Source organism: Chanodichthys erythropterus, chromosome 6, assembly GCF_024489055.1.
Source record: "Chanodichthys erythropterus isolate Z2021 chromosome 6, ASM2448905v1, whole genome shotgun sequence".
Lineage (NCBI taxonomy): Eukaryota > Metazoa > Chordata > Actinopteri > Cypriniformes > Xenocyprididae > Chanodichthys > Chanodichthys erythropterus.
Genome location: NC_090226.1, coordinates 15,031,027 through 15,045,075, shown reverse-complemented (window position 1 = coordinate 15,045,075; position 14,049 = coordinate 15,031,027). Strand labels below are relative to the sequence as shown.

General features: G+C 37.4%; 1 protein-coding gene across 2 annotated transcripts in view; it reads left to right on the top strand.

Annotated features, from left to right (window-relative positions):
• The window catches only part of foxp4 (forkhead box P4), a 142,152-nt gene that overhangs the window by 118,852 nt on the left and 9,251 nt on the right, over nt 1-14,049 (top strand). For both annotated transcript variants that reach the window (XM_067388220.1, XM_067388219.1), the window contains exons 11-16: nt 555-638; nt 4,798-4,999; nt 5,106-5,182; nt 5,432-5,533; nt 11,176-11,297; nt 12,743-12,809. In XM_067388220.1, the coding sequence (XP_067244321.1) occupies nt 555-638; nt 4,798-4,999; nt 5,106-5,182; nt 5,432-5,533; nt 11,176-11,297; nt 12,743-12,809 (654 nt within the window). The remainder of the gene's footprint in view (nt 1-554; nt 639-4,797; nt 5,000-5,105; nt 5,183-5,431; nt 5,534-11,175; nt 11,298-12,742; nt 12,810-14,049) is intronic.

Genomic DNA, 14,049 nt, shown 5'->3' with positions numbered 1-14,049 from the left:
CGGCGCCCACAAGAGCGACACACACTATGACGACACTCCGCTTTTAATGTGCTGTATTGGCATGACAAATAATTGTACATTTGCGCTGCCAAAGCTTTAGCAGCTGCGTATAACGAGAAAACAGCATATATAAGTGAAGTAAAGTTAGACAATATTTTGTCTTATTGAAAAGTCAAGAAGTCTTATATTAAATGCTATTGAAAGTAAAGATAAAAGGATAACAATAAATTGCATATATATTCAATAATTATTCATTTTTGTTTATTTTTATATTTAATTTATATAAAATATATATTTTACCTTTTATTGTATATACATTTTTTTTTTATTCTTATTTATTGTACTGTATTCATCATCAGTAATGCAATTTCTGTGTCATGCTGGTTGGATGTTTTGATAGCATTACACTTTTGAAGAAATCAAATGGCTTGCTTATCGTTGTCTCTGAATATTAAACTGGACGCATGGAAAAGTGTAAAAACTTCACTTTTATTTATTTGGTCTATGTAAAAAAAATTATTTTTCTAATGTGTGTGTATATGCGTTTTGTCTAGCTGGCCAAAGAGAGCGAGCGTTTGCAGGCCATGATGACCCACCTGCACATGCGTCCATCAGAGCCAAAGCCTTTCAACCAACCTGTGAGTTCATAACCTTTACCTTCTACCCTCTCATTATTACGTCCTCTGATAACTTGTATTTTGATTGCATCTCTCTCAGTATTTTTTGCATGTAAATATAACTGTTCTGCGCACAGTATGATCAGTGAATCAACTGTGTGAGGCACTAAAGAGCGCTCTCTGTTGGAGAAAGGAGGAAGTGCTGTATATTTATCTGCCGCCTTCTCTGTGTGTGTGTGCTTGGATTGTGTTCCTGGAGAGCAGCTAAACTCTCTAGTCTCACTGCAGACTCGTACGTGTATGAATACTCATACCTGTTCACCTTATTCTTTGACTTTACATTCTTACACTTCAACTCAAGTGTCATGATGGACTCTCACAGATTGAGTTCTCTTTGTAGCATCTACATCTGGCCTGTTTTCCTCCAATCCACTTTAGAAGAATGTTTGAGTACTTAAAGACGCTTGTATTTACATGCCACGGTATAAGCGGTGAGTGTTTTGGGCTGGACTTACTAGATATTTCACATCGCTGCTTCATAACGCAGACATCACAATGCATTTCCCCCTCAAGCCACCAGCTGGCTGTGCAATTATTAGGAATCTAATGAATATTTCATGCTGAGATTGATGAGGAGTCTTATTAAAATACGAAGATGTTGAAATTAATTGTCAATTAGAGGTGGAGTGTCTTAATTTGAGGGGATATAAATGAAGGCGGAGGACGAAAGTAGGCCGCGTCTCCTGTTTGGAGACAAATTCTCCAGATCAGCTGCCATTAGACGGTAATGGGAAACGGTGACCGCGGCCGGGCCGAGCGACCTAGATGAGAACGAGGGAGAGAGAGAATGAAAAAATGATAATTGTGAGTGTGATCAAGAGAAAGAATTAGCATTAAGTGGTAAGGGTGAGCATTAGGGCGGAGCTTAGCACAAGCTCAAACGTGTGTGTGGCATTGACCGCTATTAAGATCGTTGGGTGTTTGGCACAGCAAACTGGCATGGCTCCACCGTTAATTAAGTACCTGTTAAACCATTTTGCTCCCCTAATTACTGGAGATGGGCCAGGTTGGCTCCTGTGGCAATGAGAATAGAGAGAAAAGAGGGCTGGCACTGTTTAATTCGCCATATTAGCTTCAACCCCGCTACGCCCGCCCCTCCTCTCGCTCGCTCTATCTCTCGCTGCTCACACGTGCACATGATGGTTTTAATTAGAGCAAAACAAGCAACCCCGAAAAAGACTCCCTGAGCGATGGGGAAAGCTGTTTCCTAGCGCTCTGTGCCCGCCAAAGCTAATTGGGCAGAGCAGGGCCACAATGAGGGCGGGTAACCGCAAGCGTTGTTTGTTGCCAGATTGTTGTTTTACCCCCTCCTACCATGTATCGCTTTGTTTTGCTCCTCTTGTGTGGCTTTAATTGCAGACATTGTGTCACCGAGGAGCCTCGTTTGTGCCTGCGTGTGTCTGAGAAACACGATTTGCGGGGTGCTTTGTTTGAATTTCACCGGGTGAACAGGATCATCTTATAATGGAGTCACTGTGCCAACTGCTTTTGGCATGGATGTGCTGGCATGGATCGCAGGATGTGCTTCTCGCAGCGGGAGACCAATGACAATTTGACGATGATTATATTTCCTGGTTTGTAATTGCACTGCTGGAGATTACTGTACAACACGAAGATGATGCGAATTAGAATCAAGGCTGTGCGGAGACTTAATGTGTGCCAGACAGAGGGAGACAGACATTTATGATTTTGCACTGTCATTATTTTTGTTTTGGGGTTTGTGTACAGTCAAACCAAAATTTATTCAGACACCTTGAACATTTCATTTATTAATAGAGTTTATTCACTATAGTTAAAAAAAAAATGCTAATAAAGTATGACAAGATCTCAGAGTTAAACGGTGTCAGAAAAAATCTTAATTATGTCAGATAACACTTAAGCAAAACATGGTCAGGTCAAAGTGTCTGAATAATTTTTGGTTCCAAATTTTTATCAATTTTACTGGTAGTCCACTGTATGAAGAATTTTTGGTTATATCAGTTTACTTTATTTTGCTATCCTCACTTACATAAATTATCTTGAGTGTCCTGCACCCACTAGTATAATATAACAAAACTATAAAAAATGTCTGAATCATTTTTGGTTTGACTGTGTGTATGAATTATGATTTTGTTAACAACTAAAAAAAACAAAAAAAACAAAAAAAAACAAATGCAGGTAAACAACAGTACATATAAGCTGAATACAATTAATTCTTCCCAAATATAAAACACCTCAAATTTTAATGCAGTTTTTTCCAAAAAAAATTTCGGCATACAAATATACATATAGAAGCTTATTTATATATATATATATATATATATATATATATATATATATATATATATATATATATATATATATATATATATATATATATATATATATATATATATATATATATATTACAATTACATATATACAACAAATATTTTATATATACCAGTATTGGTATCAGTATCGGCCCGATACCAAGCTCATGTACTTGCACTCGTACTCATAAAAATACCCCCGATACCTCACGTGACGTAACTGACAGAATTGTCCGTGTAGAGATACCGGCGGCGGCAGCAGCAGAAACTCAGAGGTGTGGAAATACTTCAAAATTAATGATGCCAACCCACACATTGCGAACTGCATGCTTTCAATCACAATTCCTTATTGATTATTGAAGGCGGGATAGGCGCAATCGCGCTGAATGACAGACCAGAAACGCTCTCTCTGTTTCTTGAGCGCGATCCCAGTTTTCTCTAGGGTGACCAGACGTCCTGAAAAATTCGGGACAGTCCAGAAATCTAAACTCTTGTCCCATATCTGGCCCTAATTGTCCCGAAAATTATACTAAAGCAAAATCTTGAGTAGTTATTGTCTGATAAACATTAAAAACTGTCTGCGGAGGTTGAGTCGTCCTGTGACCAGCCCCCGCCGGCTGCTCATTGGCTGCAGCATGTTTTTTCTAAGTTCTGTAGGCGGCTAGGCGCGAATTTAGATGCATGTCCTTTTTGTTTTAAGCCTTGATGAAGAGAGCGCAAGTTGCTGCAGCTGCGAGGAGGACTGTGATGCACGCGTAAAGGAGTTTGATTGTTCACGGCACTTTAGTGCAATTATTTAGTTATTTTCGTTTAAGCTTATTAGCGTTAGGCTATACAGAAAGGTCTGATTTACACACTGTTACTTATAACAGTCATTGTTTTTTTTTCTTTTCACAATGACATTTGAGTTAATGATTTTAATGTTGTTTTTGTGTGACAGACTAAAGACTAATGACAGACTGTTGATCTTTGAATAAAAATATGTTTGGTTCAGGTTTGAGATTCATTATCTTTTATTATAAGCTACGCAGTCTAATATCATAGACCACAGACAACTTTTCATCAAAAGTTTGGTGTCTGTAGGAATTTTTATTTTATTTTTTAAAGAAATACTAGGAAGGAAGCATTAATTTTATCAAAATTGACAGTAAAGACAATTATAATATTGCAAAATATTTCTATATCAATTAAATGCTTTTTTAAATGTTTTTGAACTTTCTATTCATCAAATAATCCTGAAAAAAATGTTGTGGTTTCCAATAAAATATGAAGCTGCTCAATAGTTTTCGACATTGACAATAATAAGAGATGTTTCTTGCGAATCAAATCGTCATTAGAATGATTTTTGAAGGATCATGTGACACTGAAGACTGGAGTAATGATGCTGAAAACTCAGCTGTGCCATCACAAAAATAAATTACATTTTAAAATGTATTAAAATACAAAACACTCATTTAAAATTTTAATAATATTTCACAACATAACAGTTTTACTGTATATTTGATCAGTTAAATAGAGTCTTGGTGAGCCTAAGAGACTTTTTTCAAAAACATTTAAACAAATCTTACCACCCCCAAACTTTCCAATGGTAGCATACATCTTGTGATTGATATGGTGCTTGCAAAAAAAAAAAAAAAAGAAAAAAAAGTCTAAATATACTGCTAGTTTTAAATGGCTGGTCATATAGAAATTTGCTAGCCAGCTTAATCCTCAATTTTTAATGTATTTATTTATTTTTATATAGTGTGATATACTACTAGTATAACAAATAATTGTAATTGGTCGTTTTTATTGTAAATAAAATTTCAATTTTGTTTCCTCTCATCTAGCTGAACCTGGCCTCTAGCGTGTCGCTGTCAAAAAGAGAAAGTGAGGGGTTTCCTGAGGGCTTGCCTCATCCCCCCACCTCTGCCGCAACTCCCATCACCCCCATGAGGCAGGGACCCTCCGTCATCAGCTCCTCCAGCCTGCACGGAGTCGGACCCATCCGTCGGCGCAACTCCGACAAGTTCTGCACCCCCATCGCTTCGGGTCAGTGTCCCAACCTCACAAAATACAGCTCATCACACTCTATGTATCGATTTCTACAACATTTAAATATAAATAAAATAATTATGCCTGATTTTGTCTGTTACAGAACTTGCACAGAATTGTGAATTCTACAAAAACGCTGATGTCAGGCCTCCATTCACCTACGCCTCCCTCATACGACACGTAAGTCAGATCTGGACAGTGCGCTCTGTGCTCCAGTGCACTTTAGCGGAGTTCAAAGGTGTGTGCTGGTAACTAAGGATTTATGCGCATCTCTTAGCTCTGTGTCAGTCATGCTGAAACACGTGGCACTATCCATAATGCACTGCCGGCCTGTCTGGAAACAGTCCATCAGCTAATGTCTCACTAATAACAGCCATTTGAATCACCTCTTGACACCTGCTCACTCTCTCTCTTCACTTTATTCACCAGGCCATTCTGGAAGCCCCTGACCGACAGCTGACTCTAAACGAGATCTATAACTGGTTTACACGAATGTTCGCCTATTTCAGGAGAAACACAGCAACATGGAAGGTAATGTCCCTTCAGATGAAAAAGTCAGTATTTTGCACAATGGATGCCTATTAATACTTGAAGATATATGTTAGCATTCCTATTCATCACAACAGCAGGTGATTGGCTAGAACTGGACATACCTATAAATACTACTTTGGGGTTATATATATATATATGTATATATAATATATATATATATATATATATATATATATATATATATATATATATATATATATATATATATATATATATATATATATATAACACCAAACAATTAAAAAGTATTGAAACATTTGATGACATTTTGCCATTGAACTGGATAGTTGGATAGTTTGTGAATGTTTTATGTCAGTTACTCACATCAACTGAACAGGTCTTTATACGTTTAGAAACTATCAGTCTATGGCGTTCAATGTTTAGAAGAGCATGCTTGCCTATGCTTACCTCCTGGCAATGACTCACAGACATAAAAACAGAGCAACTGACACAGTCCTTTGTTCAACATGACCCAAACAACAATAAATCCTCCCTCTGTGCCAATGGGTACAACGGGTACAACAGAGATACGGCCTTCTGTAGAGCTCCAATAACAGTGAGGTTATTAATGATGCCTGGCATCACCCAGACAGCCATGTTACGGGCTGATCATTCTCAGATCTGTTTTTCTTTGCTTTTTTGGTATCCTGATGTGCTCTCCTCATTGTTTTGATTGTGTTATGTGGCGTCTGCCTGCCTACTGGTGTTTGGTAGGTGGAAGCAGGAAGTTCAAGTCTGACTCAACCGAGTCCATTCGACCCCATTTCCTTTGCACTGTGTACTGTAACTCTTACTAAAAAGTGGCAAAATACTGGAAATTCAATCAGTCTTTGCATAGCCAATGGCTGACTGCTGTTTCTATGCGTATGCATATGCCAACACAGTCTCTGTTTTATTAGTTCATGGGCACGCAGCATTGTAACTCTTATCAGACAGTTTAATTTGGACTAGCTGATTAGCATGCGCCCCACTGGTCAGGAGCCAGCTCTGTATCAGCTCCGCATCTCCTGACCAGCTCCGACATGCCGCACTCCACTGGAGCCCACCACAGGAGCACAGCTCTCCCCTGAGCACAGTACCTGGTCCCTGTGAACCTGCTGCTGTCATCCTGCTCCCTCTTCCTCCTGTGTGTGTTCCACCCCAAGCTTTGATGTCCAATCAGCTGCTTTAACCACATGACGCTCTGTTTCATGCCACCCATGGAGGGCAGAGCTGATACTAGACATCAATGAATGCATATATGGGTGTTGAGTGTGCATATTTTAATCTCTTATTATTATAAAGTGAACTCTTTTCAATGATTTCATAACTCTTTTCAGTTATCTGCCTTATTGGTCCAGACAACTTCATAAAGCATATTAAAACAACAGAAGTTGAACCAAAGTGTTGTACAATTTAAGACCAAAATTTTAGGCCTAATAGGAAAAAAAGGGAATAAATCATCATTGCTAAATATAAAAAAATAATGAAAACATTTCAAATTAATTACTTAAATATATAATTAAATATGGTTATTGAAAAAGTTTGTTGTTATAATCTTTGTTATTATTATTATTATTATTATTATAACGTTTATTCAATAACCATGTTTCACTTATGTAAACTTGCTTTAACGAAATGTTAATGATAATTCATAATAATAATAACAAATAAGGAGAAGAACAACTCTTATTCAGTAACCATATATTTAACCTAGCTAAACATACCTTTATGGAATTTTAAAAATCATAATAACTCAATCTTATCGTATCTAAGCATACATTTATGAAAATGTAATAATAATATGTATTAATATTAATAATAATAATAATAATTACCAAAATTAATTAAAAAAATAAAAATAAATATCGAATATGAGTTTCTGTAATTATAATCTTTATTATATTTTAACTTTTATTCAATAACCATGATTAACTTATGTAAACTTACTTTTATAAAATGTTAAATGTTAATGTTATCATATTAATAATAATAATAATAACTCAGTAACCAAATGTTCAAAATTTTATCTAAGCATACCTTTATGAAAATCTAATATGTATTAATATTAATAATAACTCAATTACCCTATGCTCAACATTTTATCTATCTATGTTATTCATGTTTAACTTATCTAAATGTACCTTTATGGAAGTGTAATAATAATTATAATAATTTTGAAATTATTATTAATGTTTTATAACAACAGTAACTCTTTCTCAGTGACTATATGTTTAACTTTTTGGAAATTTTGTCTTGTATCTCCCTCTCTCTCTCTCCCTCTCTCTCACTCTCTGTGTAAAGTGAAGAGCAGAGCTGTCATTAAAGGCCCAGGCCGACCATGTAACCGTCCCATTTAGCGGGCTATCTCCTCATCACCCTGCTTAACCATTAGTTCGCCCCTCAGAAAGATGTGCTAATACATCCCTCCTTTCCCAGCACCTCCCGTCCTCCCTCTCCCACTGTGGACTAGGAGCTTGGCAAGGTGCTGTCAGGCCGAAGAGAGGAAATGGACACCGCATAGAGTAGATCGCTTCCTGTCAGTCTGTCTCCTCATTAGCCATTCACGTGGCCTACAGCCTGAAGCCTGGTCTGAGGAGGTGCTGCCCCACATTCAGCCAACACTGGCCCAAGGCTCATTTGTGTGCCTGAGCCTCTGGAGGAGAGGAAGTAGGGACAGAAACGGAGAAGGTGAGGTGAGAGAGGGACCCAAGGCGGCTGAGGGCACCGAGACAGAACAGCGAGCTAATAGTCTTGAACCGCAGCGACACCCAAGAGCAGTTAGTGAGCTTAGCCAGTGAGAGTTGAGGGGAAGGAGGTGAAAGTGGCAGGAATATCTTTAACGACTCATTTCACTTTTATGAAATTTAACAATTAATGGATCCGTCTACTTTTCCTCCTCCACCAGAGCCAGTTTTCTTTTTTCTCATACAGTACCTTTTCTCACTCTCTCTCTCTCTTTTCTTTTTTATTTTAATAACTGCACGTTCTCACTCGTCTTCCTCTCTTGCTAGTCATTTGGCCCGGTATTAAATATAGAAATGGAGATGCATGTTCTCCGGTGCTCTTAATGGCCATCTATATTTCATGAAAAGTCAGGTCCAGAGAGTAGGGGGAAGTCATTGATCAGTTAGAGGGCAGCTCTTTTTCACAAGATGGACACCAGCTGGGTCATTCTACAAAACTGGTGCTATTTGTGTCCCTCATTTATATTACTTTGAACAATTACTTGAACAATGAAGGGCTGATGCTAACTTTTACTGTTATAATACACATTTTTCTACCACCTTGTTATATTAGCAAAAAGGAATCAGTTATGATGAAAACCAAATATATGGAACTATAAAGTTTTATATATATATATATATATATATAATATAGTCAAACCAAAAATTATTCAGACATGTTTGATATTTTTGGTATATTTTTACTAGTAGGTGCAGGGCACTATAGTTCATTTATGTAAGTAAGGATAGCAAAATAAAGTAAACTGAGACATATTATACGAAAAATTCTTCATACAATGGACTACCAGTAAAATTGATGATAAATTTGGGACCAAAAATTATTCAGACACTTTGACCTGACCATGTTTTGCTTAAGTGTTATCTGACATAATTAAGATTAATTATTGTGTGTTTGAAAGAAGTCTCTTATGCTCACCGAAGCTGCATTTATTTGACCAAAAATACAGTATAACAGTAATATTGAGAAATATTATTTCAATTTAAAATAGCTCTTTTCTGTTTTAATACATTTTAAAATGAAAATTTTCAGCACCCATTACTCCAGTCTTCAGTCATATGATAATTCAGAAATCAATATGCTTATTTAGTGCTCAAGAAACATTTTATTATTATCATCAATGTTTAAACCAGTTGTACTACTTATACATAGTGGAAACTGATAATTTTTTAGAATCATATTTTATCCCTTTTAAAGTAATGAGCTACTCTATTAAAACCTAAACATAATGTGTCTCATAGAAAGCTCATAAAGTACTTCATTATCAAACAGGAACAGACATTTGTTTCTTAGAATGACCCAGCTCTAAACAGATATATTTTTTAGCACACCTTTCCATTAAGCTTTTCTGAATTTCACATTACTACTTTAACTAATGATCATGTATTTAAAGTGAGAAATGTTTGTAACCCACACTGATCATTTCTCTGGGCCTTGTTCTTGTAAAGAATATTAAAGGCTGATTTTTTCTCTTATACTCTCTTCCTCAGTGGAGGATTTATTCTGGCATCTGCATGACATATTTCATTCCGTTGGTACACTTGTACTTTCTTTTGTATGAGGCTACAAGTATCTAGAATGAGTCTTGGTGTCCTTGGTAGACTGTGTAGTTTTTAAGCCCACTGTGTCTGAAATTTACTTTCTTAATACACGTTCCTGGTCCTATGAGTGCTTCTTTTCAAAAAAGTCTTTTGTCCATTTTTTTTTTTTTCTATCAATATTGAAAAATCTGAATATCCTGTTTCACTCTGAATTGCAGAAGTAAAATGGATTGCAAATACCATTTTGAGCTATACAGTACTTACTGTACATTCACTGTCGCTGTTCATTTCTAAGCTGAGATGGTGACCATAGTGTCGCCCCTCTTCATGTGGGCGCAGTCACCAAAGGAACAGAGACCCGTTTGACATCCGCATCACGCGTGCCATCTTTCTAATATAGCCGCCACCCCTCCAGTCACTCATTCGCCCGCTCGCACACACACACACAGGCGGGCATTTTGTTTATGTCTGCAGAGGCTGACCCCCTTTAAATTGCTGCTAATGTTTTAACTGGGAGAATTAGTCTTTCATCACGGATGGGAATGCAAATAAAATCGGTGAGGTGGCAGGCTGAAATTGGGGTCATACTCATTTGCAAAACTAAGCATCATCGCTCCTGCACGGGGAAATTTATTCAAAGGAGGGAGGCCTCGCCTGATTATGGCACTTGTAATTATGGTTAGGAGTGATTCCAGCATCAGCAGTCCCTCCCTCATGGATTCGGGGGAAAAAAAGAGTGCGTCGGAAAAAATACACAGGATTTAATTATACACGAATTAAAATTGGTAATGAAATTGGGCATGAACAAACTACAAATAGCAGATGAAAAGGAAGGGACCTCCCTTGGGGGTGTTATTCTAGATAGTGGCTGATTAGTGAAATTTAAAATAAAAAAAGCAGGGGGTGGGTTTGCTGATGGTGGTGGGGGCGCATCGTTTCTTATTTTTCTGCGCTCAAAGATGGAGTTTTTTTCAAACTCCCACTGTTATGATGGTGTGGCACCACATTGTCACTTCCCCTTGGTAGAATGTGCACTTAATTGGTTGTGTGTGTCTGTGAGATGGTGCGGGTGGGGGAACGGGTTCGAGATGGAGAGATATGCTCAGTCGACACGTCCCCGTCTGAGCCGTACAATCTTTTGTGCTCATCATCACGTGCGCTCTTTTAATTAGAAAGCAGGTATAAGATTTATGCCATTATTAAAGGCTGTTTATATCAGGCTTCGCTATAATTGCATTTCCAGCAATGACAGAGACGCGGTCGCGATTCTGCTTAAGATACCTACGGCGCAGAGTCGTGGCTTGAACGGCAAACTGACTACTTCTTTTTGCTCTCTGTCTTCTTTGTATTTCCCAGAATGCTGTGCGCCATAACCTGAGTCTGCACAAGTGCTTTGTGCGGGTCGAGAACGTCAAGGGTGCTGTTTGGACCGTGGATGAAGTGGAATACCAAAAGAGGAGACCACCAAAGATGACCGGGTGCGTAGACTCACCTTTAAAGGGATTGTTCAGCCAACAGTGAAAATTCTGTCATTGTTTATCACTCTTGTGATGTTCCAAACTACTACAGCCTTTTATTCCATGAAATTTTTATAAATTTCCAGGCATATAATAAAAGTGAATGGGGACTGGTGTTGTCAAGCTCCAAAATTATCAAAAAATGATCATCAAGGGACCATAAAAGTGATCTATATGCACTATATTCCAAGTCTTATGAATCTTTACATTAAATGATAGCATGTTATTATACATATACTTGAATCCTATCCATAAAACACGGTCAGTACTCATTATAGACAGGTATGAGACAGGTATAACAAACATAATACTAAAATAATGCAATGTTCATTAATAACTAAATAACATAAAATGTAACAAAACACCCTAATTTAATTAAAATGATTTATACAAAATATAATGTGACGTCATGCAGGGACTTCTGGAACACAGTCCTTTATTCACTGTAAAATACATGGTAATTTATAGTTTATACTTTCAAAAAATATACATTGTAGTAAAGTTACATATTCAGTTATTTATAGTGTAGTGTTGTCGCAAACAAACTGAAATATAATCACTAATCACTAAAAATCATCCGCTCTGCTGTAGTTCTTAATGATTAATCAATGACATCATTGATATCACTGATATCAAATAATTGTGCCGCCACTCTTGGCTTGCTTAAAAACGCCTGCTCAGAATTTCTGTAGCTTTACAGACTGAAATAGGAGCCTGTGCAAAGTCATACAAATCGCAATAACCTGCGAAACACTGGATTTAAGTGAAGTCTTTTTATTTAGAAGTCCCAAAAACAGGCTTTATTCCTGTAGCTAAAGCATAAGCTTGTAGGTCTGCTCTGTAAGTGGGGCTGTAATCGTTATTGGCATGTATGATTACCCTAATGGGCTTCCCATCATTACCCTATTACTGACTCTCTAGTCAAAAGCACAAAGGTCTCTTTTGTGCCTCGCCTGCTTGTGTTTGGCAGTGCATGCGTGTGTGTTTGTGCGCCTGTGTGTTTTTCCCGTCTGTGTCTACACTGTTTAGGGTACATTGTGAGCAGATGCACAGCAGAAAAGCGTGCCTGCTTGCATTTGTACAAACAGATGTTACACGCCGTCTCAAGCTCTGCCAGAGAGACGACGGCAAATTACCCAGCCGACGGCCTGCCCGCCAGATTTCAGCCCTGTAGCGCACAGACACAAAAGCGAACAAACAGTAGTGTGTGTGTGCAGGTTATGCTGTGTCAGAATGCATGTGTTACTCTATTGTTTAAGTTTTCTATTTATCTTTTGTAAATAGAATAGTGCTTCAGCGTTTTTCATGGGTTTAGGAGCTTTTTTAACACAGACTTTGGTCAGCTGTGTTTTGTCGTAATCCACACATGTACTTAATCGCCCTCTCTTTCTTCTTCTCCTTCTCAGAAGTCCCACTCTTGTGAAGAATATGATTTCTGGGCTGGGATTTGGCTCCCTTAATGCCAGCTATCAGGTGAGTGTGTGTGCGCTTTCAGTACATCAAATCAACACCATTATACATTCATCCGCACACATTGGTTGTTATTGCAAATGATGGGGAAATGTATCTGGATTAAGATGTAGAAATCACAATTTAAAAAAATAATGTGAGTGATTCATTCATTTGAGTTGGTTCTTTTCAATGATTTGGTCAAACTGGTTAAATCATTCTCAATGATTCATTAGCCCAAATGATCTGAATAGCAATGATTTTTTACAGAGCCCCGCACATGACATGCAGGAAAAAAATAGTAGGCTAAATCGTGCGCACAATTTACTATTTCGTTCCCTCGATTTGCTAAATCGTGCACATGATTTAGCAAATCGAAGGAATGAAATAGTAAATCGAGGGAACGAAATAGTAAATCATGCTTACAATTTAGCAACTCAAAGGAACGAAATTGTAAATCGTGCACATGATTTAGCAAAGCGAGGGAACGAAATCGTAAATCGTGCACACGATTTAGCAAATCAAGGAAACAAAATAGTAAATCAAGGGAACGAAATAGTAAATTATACTCACGATTTAGCAAATCGAGGAAACAAAATAGCAAATCAAAGGAACGAAATTGTAAATCGTGCACATGATTTAGCAAATCGAGGAAACAAAATGGTAAATCGTGCACACGATTTAGCAAATCAAGGAAACAAAATAGTAAAACAAGGGAACGAAATAGTAAATCATGCTCACGATTTAGCAAATCGAGGTAACGAAATAGTAAATCGAGGGAACGAAATAGTAAATCGTGTTCACGATTTAGCAAATCGAGGGAACGAAATAGTAAATCGTGCGCATGATTTAGCAAATCAAGGAAACAAAACAGTATATCAAGGGAACGAAATAGTAAATTGTGCTCACGTTTTAACAAATCGAGGGAACGAAATAGTAAATCGTGCGCATGATTTAGCAAATCGAGGGAACAAAATTGTAAATTGTGCACACAGTTTAGCAAATTGAGGGAACGAAATAGTAAATCAAGGGAACGAAATAGTAAATCGTGCTCACAATTTAGCAAATCGAGGGAATGAAATAGGTTTTTTTTTTTTCTTCTGCATTTCAAGTCCGGGGCTCCGTACTAACAACTGGAATGGACATGTAAAATCGTGAAATCTTTAACAGTCATAGTCGTTTCTGAATATGACTATACATTTTTCTAGTTAGACTGTTCTCCTAACTTTTTGTTGATTGAAATATTGCACTTTGGTAAAGTAAA